This window comes from Apteryx mantelli, chromosome 28 (genome assembly GCF_036417845.1).
Source record: "Apteryx mantelli isolate bAptMan1 chromosome 28, bAptMan1.hap1, whole genome shotgun sequence".
Taxonomy (NCBI): domain Eukaryota; kingdom Metazoa; phylum Chordata; class Aves; order Apterygiformes; family Apterygidae; genus Apteryx; species Apteryx mantelli.
This window is the reverse complement of record NC_090005.1, coordinates 1,233,276-1,246,110: the sequence shown is the minus strand read 5'-3', so window position 1 is coordinate 1,246,110 and position 12,835 is coordinate 1,233,276. Positions and strand designations below refer to the sequence as shown.

At 42.9% G+C, this 12,835-nt stretch overlaps 1 protein-coding gene across 1 annotated transcript; it reads right to left on the bottom strand.

The window, feature by feature from the left end:
• Positions 1-6,391: 6,391 nt before the first annotated feature.
• Positions 6,392-10,693, bottom strand: CCR7 (C-C motif chemokine receptor 7). Its single transcript, XM_013946400.2, has 2 exons — positions 10,649-10,693; positions 6,392-8,829 (listed from the first exon to the last, which is right to left on the bottom strand). The coding sequence occupies exon 2, from the start codon at positions 8,767-8,769 to the stop codon at positions 7,765-7,767; it is 1,005 nt and encodes a 334-aa protein (XP_013801854.2). The 5' UTR covers positions 8,770-8,829; positions 10,649-10,693; the 3' UTR covers positions 6,392-7,764.
• Between the last annotated feature and the right edge of the window lie 2,142 nt (positions 10,694-12,835).

Below are 12,835 nucleotides of genomic sequence, written 5' to 3'. Positions count from 1 at the left end.
CTAGATTGGCCGTGCATCTGCCATGCATGTAGTAAAGGTGAACTGAAAGTCTTCTTACTTGTCCAAACCTGAATAAGCGTTTGTAACGAGCTGTGGCAGTGACAGTTTTTTGTTTAATATCGAAAAGATTTGACTCCCTTCTTGCTTGATAATCTTAGCTCTGTGAAGAATTGGGGTCTTATTGAAAGATGAAAGTGAAAAATAACTTTCTGTTCAGCTTGAAAATAAGTTAACCTGCTACTCAGAAGTGTGCACATTGGAGACTTGCAATCTCTTTAAAATCTAAATACATTAGATCTGCTTTTCCTTTTCAACAAGAAGGCAGGAAGGTTCCTGTATGTAGTAATAGTAATAGCTAGGTACTTACTCTCTTTACTACGTATGCAAAGTAATGTTTTATCTCTGTTTTAGTGTTTGAGACAGAGGTGGAGGCTTTACTGAGTAGCAGAGCTAGGGATAGAACCCACTTTTCCTAACGCTTATCCAAGGTTTTGACCATTGCATCAGACTGAGCTGCTTCTGTCCTTTGCAGTACCACTACTTAAAACATCGCTGAAACGTGGAAAAACTGAAGCTATCTTGACCGTATCTCCTTTGAATAGAATGGCTCAATGCCAGTCTGGAAGTTCATGCCAGCCCAAAGGGCATTCAAGCAGGAAAAGGCTTGGTAGTGAGCAGATGTTGCTAGCTAATATTTTTTTCTCTAGTCAGAAAACTTTTTCTCTTCATCTTCTTCCACCTCTCTCATTCTTACCTTCTTGTACTGTGCATTCTGCTGTTAACAGAGATCTTTGCAAGGAATAAACTGACAGTTTTGGGCAGTGTGTCTAAGTAGAACTCAACAAAACCTTGTTAAGTTTCCCATCCCTTTATGTGTCTTTGGGTTTTATGGTCACCCGTGTTCTAAACTAGAAGGTTGTTCTGCTCTCTTTTTCAGCCCTCCAGAGCAAACTCATAATAGCTCCTGATATGGCGAGAAGGTAAGGTGGCCTGGCAGGGGATTGTGCTGCTATCGTCAAATGCAGCATGGTGCTATTAGATTATCTAATTATTTTTCCCTATATGTCAATTGCATGTTCTTGTCCTGTCTCTTGAGCCAGCAGTAGGACCTGAGCTGGTCGTGCCTTACTCTAGCCCATCAAAAGTCTTTGCTTTTCAATCTGGTCGGGTCCTTGATTTATTCACTTTGAGGTCATGCAGCTGCTTGTGCTGGTAGGATTGCTGCTGCCTGGGCTGATTTACGTTTCCCCGGAACCATCCTGGGGTGGCTGAGCCGGAAGGGGAGAAATCCCCTGGTGTAGAAAATGTTGTGACAAAATCCATCACCTGTCACTTTGGAGGAGATTGATTCCCCTGTGGGAGGTGGCCACCTGGGCAAGGTGGCTCAGCTGACAAGCTGGGGAGGGAGATCTCTGGCCATGGAATGAGTTCTCCCCTGAGATGCAACACCTGCACTCCGAGAACAGGAGGCTGGGTTATTTTTCCATATAAAAGAAGATATGGGGAGAGGAAACTGTAGCCCACTGTCAGCTATTCTGATTATTGTAGAGTGCCACCACCCTTCCTCATCACCCACGTGCATTATTTTTAGGGTTTGTTTGCCTCATTTAACTCCAGCTCTTTCTTTCTTAGGGTGACAAGGACTTCCCTTCCACAGCTGCACAGGTGGCATGTCAGAAGCCACAGCCATGCCTGGAGAAGCTTCCCCTTCACCATTGTATTAATTGGTTCATTCACCAGCCCCGCAAATGACCTGGCGGGAAGCAGTGTCTGGGACAGCATGAGAAGGGAGAGGACAAGCCAATTGCCTGCACTGGATGGATGGGAGCAACTGCATTTAGTGAGGCCTAATTTCAGTTTACCTCCCCCTCCCAATCCATTTGGTATCTAGAGCTTTTAAACTGCAACTTAATACACGTTTATAACAAACACACATACACGGGTGAAAAACTGAAAGAGGGAGAGAAATGTTTAGCTGTGATTCTTTATCTGGAGCAATGAGGAGTCCGGTGCTTCTGAGCAATGAAGAGGTTTCTGCTAGTTCCCAAAATGACTTGGAGAAGGGATTGCAAGAACAGCCTGGAGTCCAGATGGCTGTGACTAGGTGATAGCTCTCTCTCTTGCTTTTGGTGTAGTTTATTGCAGAGCAGTGGCCCCTTTCTGTAACAAGGATTTTAATTGACTTTTAAAAGATTTAAAACTGAAATTGGTCCCAGTCCCCCAGTGAACTGTAAAAAGAAATTTCTCTTCCTCTGTCTTGCTGGTGAGAGATGTTAAATTGAGTTAAATCTGTCCTGGAAATACACCTGTTTTCAGTAACAGATTCTGCATGGTTTGGCTGGGATATTTACAGTGCCTTCTGAGGTGTGAACTTTGGTTGCTTGGTGACCTGGGTTGTACCAGTTTGATTCAGAGTTGTACGTTGGAACCTGTGCTTCTTAAAATTCAGGAATTTTCCTGTTTAAAAGTTTGGTTTGCAGTTGTCTCTGAGAAGCATAGGCAACTTGTTAAATGAGTATGGCAGCTTTCTGCAAAGCCAGAATTCCGTTTTGTGTTTTGTGTGCTGTAGCTCAGAGCTCCTGTTTCGGCAGGCTGCATCTATTGCACAGATGAGCTTCTTGGACTTCAGTGCAGTTGAGCCTTCTGACCTAGTTGTGGTAAGTGAGATCTAATGTTTATTCAAGGAGTTTTGGTTTTAGACTTTTATTTTCTTGAGTGGCGTTGTGGTGCCGTGGTCTTGAGATGCTCCATATCATTGCTTGAACCTCTGGGCCGGATGCTGAAACTAGCCTAATACTTTCTCTCTAGGGAGAAACTGTGACTGGCATGCATTATTTAGTGAAAGCAGAAATGATCCTTATTGCTTTGGCACTCGAACATGAAGCTGCATGTTTGTCATGTCTTCTGGTGTTGCCTGAGACTCCTTTCTCTTGATTCCAAGGTGCTCAGTATGTGGCTCATGGCCTTCCTTTGTTACAGACAAACAAGAGGCCTTGGTTTATTCTAGCAGCCCAGGAGAAAGTGGCAAGATGGTTTATTTTCACGGGATTTAGGTGCAAATATATCTTTCTAAGCATGAAATAACAGAAGCTGCTTCTCATTCTTGTGGTTTTTCACCAAAGCAAAGGATTCTGTGGATCTCTAGAAGGGATCCGGCATGTTCTGTGGCTGGAAATTAAGCTATAGCTCACAAATTTTAGGTGGCCCTTTCTTCCAACTGGGATTTTCTCCTCACTGATACAGAACGCATACAGCTTTGCCATAACTAAGCTTCTAAGTCACTGTGGCCACTTGAATGTGGCATAAAATAAACCTGATTACTAGTTGGTAACTTCTAATTTTTTCCAGTATTTCCATGGTCTCTCTTTGGTGTAGGGAGAAACCTTGCATCATGTTGGTTTGACAGGAATGGTTCCTCATCAGCAAAATATGTGCTTTATATGGGGACATATCTGCTTGCTTTGAATCTATTATTGGGTCAGATTTTCATGTCTTGGACTTGGCAAGGAGCACAAGCTGTCTTAAAAATGACACACACTATTCCTGTGTTTTTGCTGGCGGGTTCCAGACATGCTCTGGTGATATGGTGTATCAGAGACCTGAGTTAGCTCAGACCCTGCAAGTATAAAGCATTCCTGGAAAACACTTCACATTGCTGTTACTGTTGACATAAATTCCCCCCACAAAACATTTGTGTTCTTTGCTACTGTGAAGTGAGCCCTCTTCTAGTTTAAAAAAAAATAGTATTTAACATAGTCAAATCTGGCTTCATTCACAACTGTTTTGTGTTTTATGACTGTGTAACTTGCATCCTTGTGGTGAGGTGTGTGCAGCCGAATATTTTCTACAATAATACTGGCTTTTCAAAATGTGTCATTTTCAATGATAGAATAAAAGATGCGGAACTGAGAAAGCACCTGTGTAATGTTTTTGTTTTGTTACACTAGTATTGCATGATAGTATTATTTTACAAAGGGATCTCTGCTTGCTTATTTACTTACTGAACTATGGTGAAATTGTTAAGATGACCAGGTTGCAATTATAGGTAAGTTTTTATAAAGGATATTGACCATCCCTGTGCTTTGAGGCATAAATCAGCCATGGAGGTCAGGAAGATGTGTTCTGTAATCATGTCACGCTGGCCTGTTTGAGTTGCAGAGCTGGATTGGATAGGGAGCTTGTCTGAACTAGCATGGTGATTGCAACTATTGCTTTATATGTGGATATTCTAGCCCTGAGAATTGCGGTCAATGCCTCCTGCTGTGAACAATTTGCACAATAATATATTTTCATTACTGATTTTTTTTTAATTAAAAGTGAACAATAAAATGTTACAGTACAAACGTTTTTCATGTAAACATTGATAGGAAGCCATCAGGTATGTCTGTTACTGGAGCAGCATTAAGGCAGTTAAGGGTTAGAATAAAGAAAAATAGTGGTATTTTAAATTCATTAATGACCTGTTTACTGTATAATTCATCAACAGATAAGGAAAATAAGATTTTTTTAATTAGGATGTTTTACACATTTTTTTTTCTGCAGGGCATTACTGGTATGAAGCTAGGCTGATCAACAAACATCTCTTGACAGGACCAGAAGGATATGATACAAACTGTTAGGATATGTGCAAGCTACATCTTATGGAGAAAATACAAGGGAAAAAAGGTATTTTTTTAATTGTTATAATTTATTTTCCAGAAATAGCAAAACATAGTCAGTTTTGAGACTTCAGTGAGGAATCTCAAGTTAGGATCGTAGGTAAATCATATTAACATTGACTTATGTAACTGGCAGGTTTGTTTTGGCCTTCAATCTTTTGCTTTGAGAAGAACTTTCACTCTGAAGTCACCACTGTCTTGTTTAGGAGACACTAATGCTTTTACGCAATCTTAATTTCTCTAGGTGAGTAATAGAAGGCCTTGTACCAATTTCCAAGTCACCCTTTTTCCGAATATCTAAGCCCTGTGCTTTAGTATCTCATTCTTATATAAGCAGCTGCATTTTTTTCCTGTGAATAATACATCTAGTTGATAAAGACCTAAAGCATTCTCAGTTTGCAGAGGGGGCTTTTATCAAACAGGATACAAGTACAATTGCACGTTTGGTGAAGCAGATTTCCTTGTTGGAATAAGTTAGGTGAATGTATTTTGCATGAAAATGTTTAGTTAAAGCAGTGTATTTTCAGTGTACATTTGTGTACATATTTATCTCTATTTTCTATGAAAAGCAGCTTTACATATCTGAATATACATTAAGAATATATTGTTACTGATTAATAAAACTGAAAAGACCCTGTATTATAGGTATTCCTCACTCTTGCCAAGTTCTTGTTAGCTGTATGTCTTATCAGAGTAAGGACTATAGGAGCAAAGCAAGAACAAATGACTATTCCATGTGTCAGTCTTAACTCCCCATTTCATATGACAAAGAAGCAGCATTTATTTTACATGTTACATGAGCATTATAAAAGAAAATGCTTTAAACAATTGGATGGGATTATCATTCAACATAGACAAGTAATGCAGAGCAAAATGTACTTTCTTCCTCACTTTTAGCTCATGGCAAAATCCTTTACCCCAGAGCCAAATGCTTTAAGAAGAATTTATTTATGATGGTAGCCAGCAGTATAGCTGGTGGCAGTGTCTCAAAACCAACTAACTGGATTCTTTCCTTGGAAGGTCAGTTTTCATTCTCATGTCTCTAGAACAATGGTTTTCAACCTATGGTCCATAGAGTTCCCTAGACTACTTCTAATGAGTTCACGAGTGGTAACAAAAAAGTGTAAATGTCTTTTGGGGAAGTTTATGCTTTGCTTTGCGTGGCTCTGGTCTCCACGAGAACATGCTTACAGGTTCCAGAAATCAAAACTGTTCAAATGCTGCTCCGAAAGGTAGGGTTAGATACATGCACTGACCTAGACTGCTACTGCCCAGCACCAATGGGGATGCATGGCCGAGACCTTTTGCCATTGGTGTCTGGCTCCAGGGAGAGCTGTGTGGCAGGGGGACTGTGGCATGCTAGTCGATAACAGATGTATAATTGCAGCAGCTCCTCCCCAGTTGACATTCAGATGTCCCATGACAGCAGTTCCCAGGGTATTCATCCATCAGGAGGAATCTTCGTTCTTCTAGTAAATGCACCAACTGGCATTACATTCTGGGCTTCTTTTCAGGGTCTTATTTTACATGACAATAATCTGTTGTTCAGCTGCCATGTTCCTTTCAAGTATGTGACCCTGGCAGTAATCTTCAACATGTGACTGTCTTTTGCGTTTAAATCAAGCCATGATGAATGGCATCTTTATTAGCAGTGACAGTATGAATGCAAAACACATTTTCAGTAGCTTATAAGTGAAATACATATCTGACTTATAAAAAGCCAGCTGCTAAAGTCCTTCTAGAAAGAGACATGATGATGGGGAAGGGAGGAAAAAAAAACCCACATTCATCTCTGAGGTCAGCAAGCAATAGCACAGAAAGCCCCCACACGTATGTGAAAATCAGCAGACTGTATCCGCAGCAGCCGATAAAGCTCCACATAAGCCTGTTTCAGATACCAGCAAGCTAAAGTGGTTGGATGATGGGCACAAATATATCTTGAATTTGAGAGCCTTGCTTGTAGAAATAGACACAGACTTGTCCTGGCCTTAATTCTGGAAAATGTTGAGCATTCTGGCACCAATCCACTAAAACGCATGCTTTAATATCAAGCATGCAAGTAGACAGTCCCTCACCATGTCAGGAATAAGGATGATGTTGGGACAGGATGGATGGCTAGGCAGTAAAAATGTATTTTAAGCACCTTGCTGGATTCGTGAAGAAGTATCTGTTTCTTAATTCAAGTTTGTATGTCTGGTGATTGGAAAGCCCTCAGTAACGTCGGGCTTGTAACTCAGATCACTGAGGGCTTATCTTCATGCAGGAAGTTTGAATTTAAAATGTTCTAGCTACCCTTGCATCAGCCCCTGCACAGGGAGATGCAATGACTTTTGTTCCTTAGGTTGCACCTTCTTTATAGATAGAGATATCATCATTACAGACAGAAGTGAATTGGAAGTTGTTCTTTTCCTGACAAATTTATGAGATGCCACCACACTATACATAATGATATGCATAGTTTCAGTAATTATGCATTTAGGATTAATTATGCAAATTTCTGGCTTTTGGGGGGAAGGGCAGAGCTGTGAGTTGCATGCTAGGGTACTTCATAGCTTATATTGCATATTATGTTAAACTTGGAGCCTGAGACTGTTGGTGCTGTTTTGTCTTGTAGGCTGGGTCAGTGCAACAGGCATCATTTGTGTACATATGAAAGAGCAATAGGCAATCTTGTTAAATGCAACACTGAAAGCAAGGACGATGCTCTTGAGAGTTCAGTTCTAAAACAAGCAATTGTGTTGTACAGATGTCTTGCTGTCTTGATATTTGTTGTTTTTTAAAGAAAACGGTTCCGTTTTGAGCATTTCTCATTTCACCTAGGAAAGACTAAAATAAAGGTCAAATGGCACAATAAATTTTAGACTCACCAGTGTCCCTCTCCCCTGCTTAAGTACTAGTCACAGCTTTATTGAAGTCTTTCCATCTGTGGGAGTGGTGGATAGCAATGCTCATTGCTTGAAATGTGGGGAGGCTCCTGAATTTCCTGCTTACAGCTGCCTTTCCTAAAGTAGTGGCAGGTCCTGCTCTATCAGTAATTCAAAACAGTAGCAGTGTACAAAACTGTGCCAGCCTTCGGCTCAGTAAAAGCCTGCCTAGAGAACTCCCCTCATGGTGAGAAAGTGGTAGTTGTCTCTGTCTCCAAGGCAATGGAAAACCTCTTGCTCTCACGGCAGGCAGACAGCTGCCAGAGGCGCTCTTGACTCAGGCAGCCAAGTTCCTTGAGAAGCTTGAAGAGGTCATTGCGGAATTTGACACCAATGAAGGCATAAAGGAAAGGATTGAGGCAACATCGGAAGCAGGCCAGAGTGTAGGTCACATCATCTGCCATGTCAAGCTTCTTGCTCTCCTCACACGAGCTGGTGTGGTTGAAAGCTGAGATGGTCTTGGCCAGCATGACGCTGTTGTAGGGCAGCTGGAAGACAAGGAAGACGATCACCACAGCAATGATGACCTTAATAGCTTTATTCTTCTCGAAATTGCGGGCCTGGAGTAATGTTTTGATAATGATGAGGTAGCAGACAGACATGACCAGTAGGGGAAATAAGAAGCCAAAAACCATTTGGGACACCTTGATGCCAGTGTTAAATGTCTGCAAGTCGGTAGCGATGATAGAGCAACGGGGGTGGCTGTCTGAGTTATTTATGCCACTGTGAACCAGCTCAGGGATTGAGAGGATGAAGGCGAGGAGCCAGATGAGGATGCACGTGACCTTGCTAATGAACATCATCCGGGGCCGGAAACGGTGGGCGGAGGCAGCCTGAACGATAGCAAAGTACCTGTCAATGCTGATGGACAGGAGAAGCAGCATCCCACTGAAGAAGCTCATCTTGCAGATGCAATAGACAGCTTTGCAGGCAAACTCCCCAAAAAGCCAGTACATGGCTGCACTTGTGGCCCAGAAGGGGAGGGTCAGCAGAAAGAGGATGTCTGCCAAGGCCAGGTTCAGCAAATAGATGTCTGTCATGGTCTTGAGCCTCTTAAAGTAGATGTAGGTCAGCATCACGAGCCCATTCCCCACCAACCCAATGAAGCAGATGAGGGAATACATGGCTGGGAGGAAGGCAGCACGGAAGTTTCGGACTTCCTCTTTCTCGCACAGGGTCTCGAACATGGCGTAGTCAATGGTGGTGTTGGAGTCATAGTCATCAGTGACATTGTTTCCAGTGCAGAACTAGAACAGGGAAGAAAAAAAAAGTGCATTGAGATGGGTATTCTGGATGCACGGCCTTTGCTGTTCCATGAGTTGTTTCAGGATGTGGACTGAAGTTGGCATGAAAGCAAGCAGGAATGTCCAGCCAACAAACGGTAGAGAAATCCCAGACAGTTTCCAAGCATTTCCTCATGCAGACATCATGAATAGAGTTGGCTGGGTCTCGTGGCTGAAAACTTTTGCCATAAGTATGTAGGGTGTGGGGGGTCAAAGTGGGAATTCCAAAAGAAATGTTAGCGCTCAGCAAAAATGACACCTGAAAACTCTCAGCAAATTGATGCTTTTTCCAGAATGTTTCAGGACCCAAATACAGCTGTGTGTACATAGTCAGTTGTCAGAGAAAATAGAAAAAATAATACGTCCTTCAATGTTCCTCCCTCTTCAGAAGGAACAAAATTTCCTCTTGACTGACTATACTCACCAGGCATTTTCTAACTTTATTTTTGTCCCCCCTCCCAACTTACTCCTGTTCTTCATGTGAACTTCCCACTGGTGAAAGCACTAAAAGAGGGGTGTAATGGTTGTGTTTGTAGCCAACAGCAGCCTGGCACTGCAAGCCCTTCCTGTCTCCTTTGTTCACTCGCAGTCAAGAGTGAGCCTGTAAAAGAGCTAACGAGCAGTGTGAACAAAGGGCTCTGTGGGAACACAAAGCCGGAGCCTCCTTTGGTTTTTTTTCCTCTACTAAATAGAGCTATCAATGAAGCTGTGAGGAAACACAGTGACTGAAGCAGGAAATTGTGACTGTGCTGACAGGGACGAGTTGCTGGTGTCTCATTCAGGCCCCTGCCCCTGATTTAAGCTCTGATTATTCTTGTTTCATCTTCCTACACTGCCATAATCTATGGGGCAGAGTGAGCTTGTGGTATCTGTGCCCTGCTTTTCTGTGACTTATTAGTCTCCAGTACCCTTTCTCCATTGCATAGAGATGAAAGGTTTCCCCTGGATACCTCTGCCTGTTATCACTGAGTATCTTAGCACGCTCTCCATCTCAGGCAGGCTTGGCTTTCACCACATCCTGCGTGCTACCTGGAGGCATGCCACCAGAAGTGAAAGGGAAAAGCAGCAGGCTGCAAAAACCTCCCTGCCTTGCTGAGCTTCTTGAAGAGACTGAGCTAGGGACTATGGGGTGGTTGAGGTCGTTCCTGTGGTTGCAGGAGTATGAGCACTGGGGGCCAGGCCCACGGTTCAGGAGCAGGTCACAACAGAGTTAAGTACTTTGGATTCTTTTTCCAGCTTTAGGTTTATTCTGAGCAGGAACAGGAGGAGGAAGATGAACATTGCATTCAAGGCAGCTGAACTCTTCCTCTTTAGGCATTTTGGCTCTTCAGTACTAACCTCAGTTAAAGCCTAGAGGCCAAGGCACTTTGCATGGGAAAAACTGGGTCATTCCTCTTTGGAAAGATCTGGTCACTCAGCATATGATGTGGTCATTTTTTCTGAAAACCCTCATTTAGGTGCCAGAATGGGACTCAGGTCTAACAATCAATCAAGGCTATCTTGAAATCCCAGTCTACATAATTGTGTCTGTCTTTTTTTTTTTTTCCCCCCTCCTGTTTTTGTTCCTTGTGTTTGTTTTTGCTCTGGCTTTTAGCACTGCTCTTTGCTTTCTCATCATCCACCTCCATGCATGATAGGATTCTTAGTGTGAGAAGCAGCATCCCCCACCGATCTCTCCAGCACTGTGGGCGGCTGCTTTTGGTCTGTCAAAGTTTCCAAGATCTCTGTTTACCCACAACACAAATGCAGCTAGATTTCAACCACATTGTTTTTAACATCTTACCTGAAAAATTAGAGGAAGGCTGAAAACAATGGTAACCTTTATCCGCTTACCTAGAGAAGAAGGAGACACTGTGTTACTGTTAGCAGTTAAGTAGGGGTTCCCACATGATGTTCCTTTTGAAAATGTAGCTAAGTTTTAAAAGAGCAATACTGTGCAGCAGTAGCACACTTGATCATGGCATTCTTAACCCTGTTAAGCTCCTCACAGGTGGATAAACAAAAACTCAGTGAAGATGCTATGAGGCTAGCCCAGAGTCGTATAACAAGTTACTGTCAGAGCATGGACTCAGCCTGAGGAGTCTGGTGCCTCCAGCCCCAGAAGGAAAGGCTGATAGCTAAAGATCCCGTTAATTCTTGTGTAGTGCAACCTTTTTTTTTTTTATAGTCAGTCAGCAGCCAGTGCCTTGTTCTGGGCTGTAAGGGTGTAGCATGCTCAATGCACATAAAACAAACAGCTGTGAGTGCAATAAATGTGGCCCAGCTGTTCCCTGACAGTGTGGTGACTGGACTGCAGAACAGGAAAGTTCTGCTCCCTGCAGGATATACGTAACTGGAGCTGGCTGAAATTTATTATATATCTCTAAATGTCAGGGCTGGCTTCTGCTGTCTTTGGATGTGGAGATATGGGATGCTGACAGCTGGGAGGAAAAATTAAATTCAGAGCCAGATGTGATGATGTTGAGAGCAATCTCAGACAAACAGCTCTTCCTGCTGTGGTTAGCAGAGGCATAGGGGCCAGTGAAAGCTTTTTCTTCCTGCTATTTAAAGCATGCATCAGCATTTACCTCAGGCGGTTGGAATTGAAACTTTTTCTTGCTCAAGTTAGAAGGTGTGCTGGCAACTCAGAGAAAGCCCTCACCTCCTTCTGCTCCAGCATGAGCCAAAGATGTGTCCTGCCTTGAAGGAGCATTGGCACCTTTTGTTTGGAGCATCATGCTGCTCATCATAGGAGGTGTCTCTCAGCACTAGCTAGTGCCCTGCACAGCAGACCCTCATTTCCCCATAGCACTTATCTGGTCCAGGATCACTGAGCAAGACTGGAGCAGAGACAGGAGATGTTTTTTTCTTTTCACTGTTTCTTTTAATGAATATGGCTTTCTCCTCACAGTTAAGCCTTTTTGTTCATAGTTTTGACTGATTCCTTTGCCCCTCTTAGCTCAGCAGTCTGTCGTACGCAACTCTGTTCTGAATTACTGCTTGCTGTTTATTTCTTTGCAGAGCTCCTTTGCACCCTTCCCTGCTCTGCCAATGTCCTGTTCAGGTATTACACTAGACCAGAAGGATTAACTTCCACTACTTCAGGTAACTGCCACTCTTGCCACTGTATCCCCAGTAAGACCTGCTTTAAATTGCATGCAATGGCATTGTTAGTAACAGAAGCAGTTATTTTGGTATCTGTGATCAGAGATACTCATATATACATGAACGGTGATGTGAGGGTAGAAGATCCCCAGCCACATGTGAAAAAGCTGTACTTGTCATTCCCTAGAGCCTTTACATGAGCTACCCACAATGTCTCTTAGAAGTTTGTGCCTTCCCTACATTTTCATCTTTTATCCTGTCTCCTGTAACTGGGTGCTTAGTTATGTTCATACCCCTCACATTGTCTGAATCCTCCTGGGGGAATGTGAACCATGTAATCATGTGTCATTACTGAAGTTTACAATAAGGAGCAGAGTATGTCAAGGTAGCTTGGTCAAGATTAGCCTTGAGGATGAGGCTTGGCTAAATGCTTCTGTCTGCATTTTCTGCATGTCTAATGCCTTTTGCTCTGACCAGTCCCAGACTGCGGGAAGAAACTTAGTGAGCACCTGATTTAGCCATCTCTCCCTCTAAGCTGCTTTTCTGAATTTGCATATCACACAGGAAATGCACTGAAACCCCAAACCACCTAAACCTACTGGGTGAATTTAAGGAAGCCTGGAATGTTTTTACCCTCTCTGGCATGGGGAACCTGACCCCTGCTAAAAACCCACTTGGGTCTTTAATCATCTGTTAAACCTTCTTAATAGCCTGCTTTCCTAAGGGCTTTTGCAGTTTGTGCATCTGTCTGCCTATGCCTGTTGCTGGATAATTATTACCTCTGTTGGCCAGTCTCAACCATGTTTGGCAGAGGCTGAGGTCTCAAAGGTAATTAAGTTCCTAGAAGTTTTATAAAAATGGAGGAGGCAGAGGAGAAGAATCCTCC

Bases quoted from the DNA above. Each gene is read 5' to 3' on its own strand.
- CCR7 (XM_013946400.2), bottom strand. From the start codon at position 8,769: ATGTTCGAGACCCTGTGCGAGAAAGAGGAAGTCCGAAACTTCCGTGCT.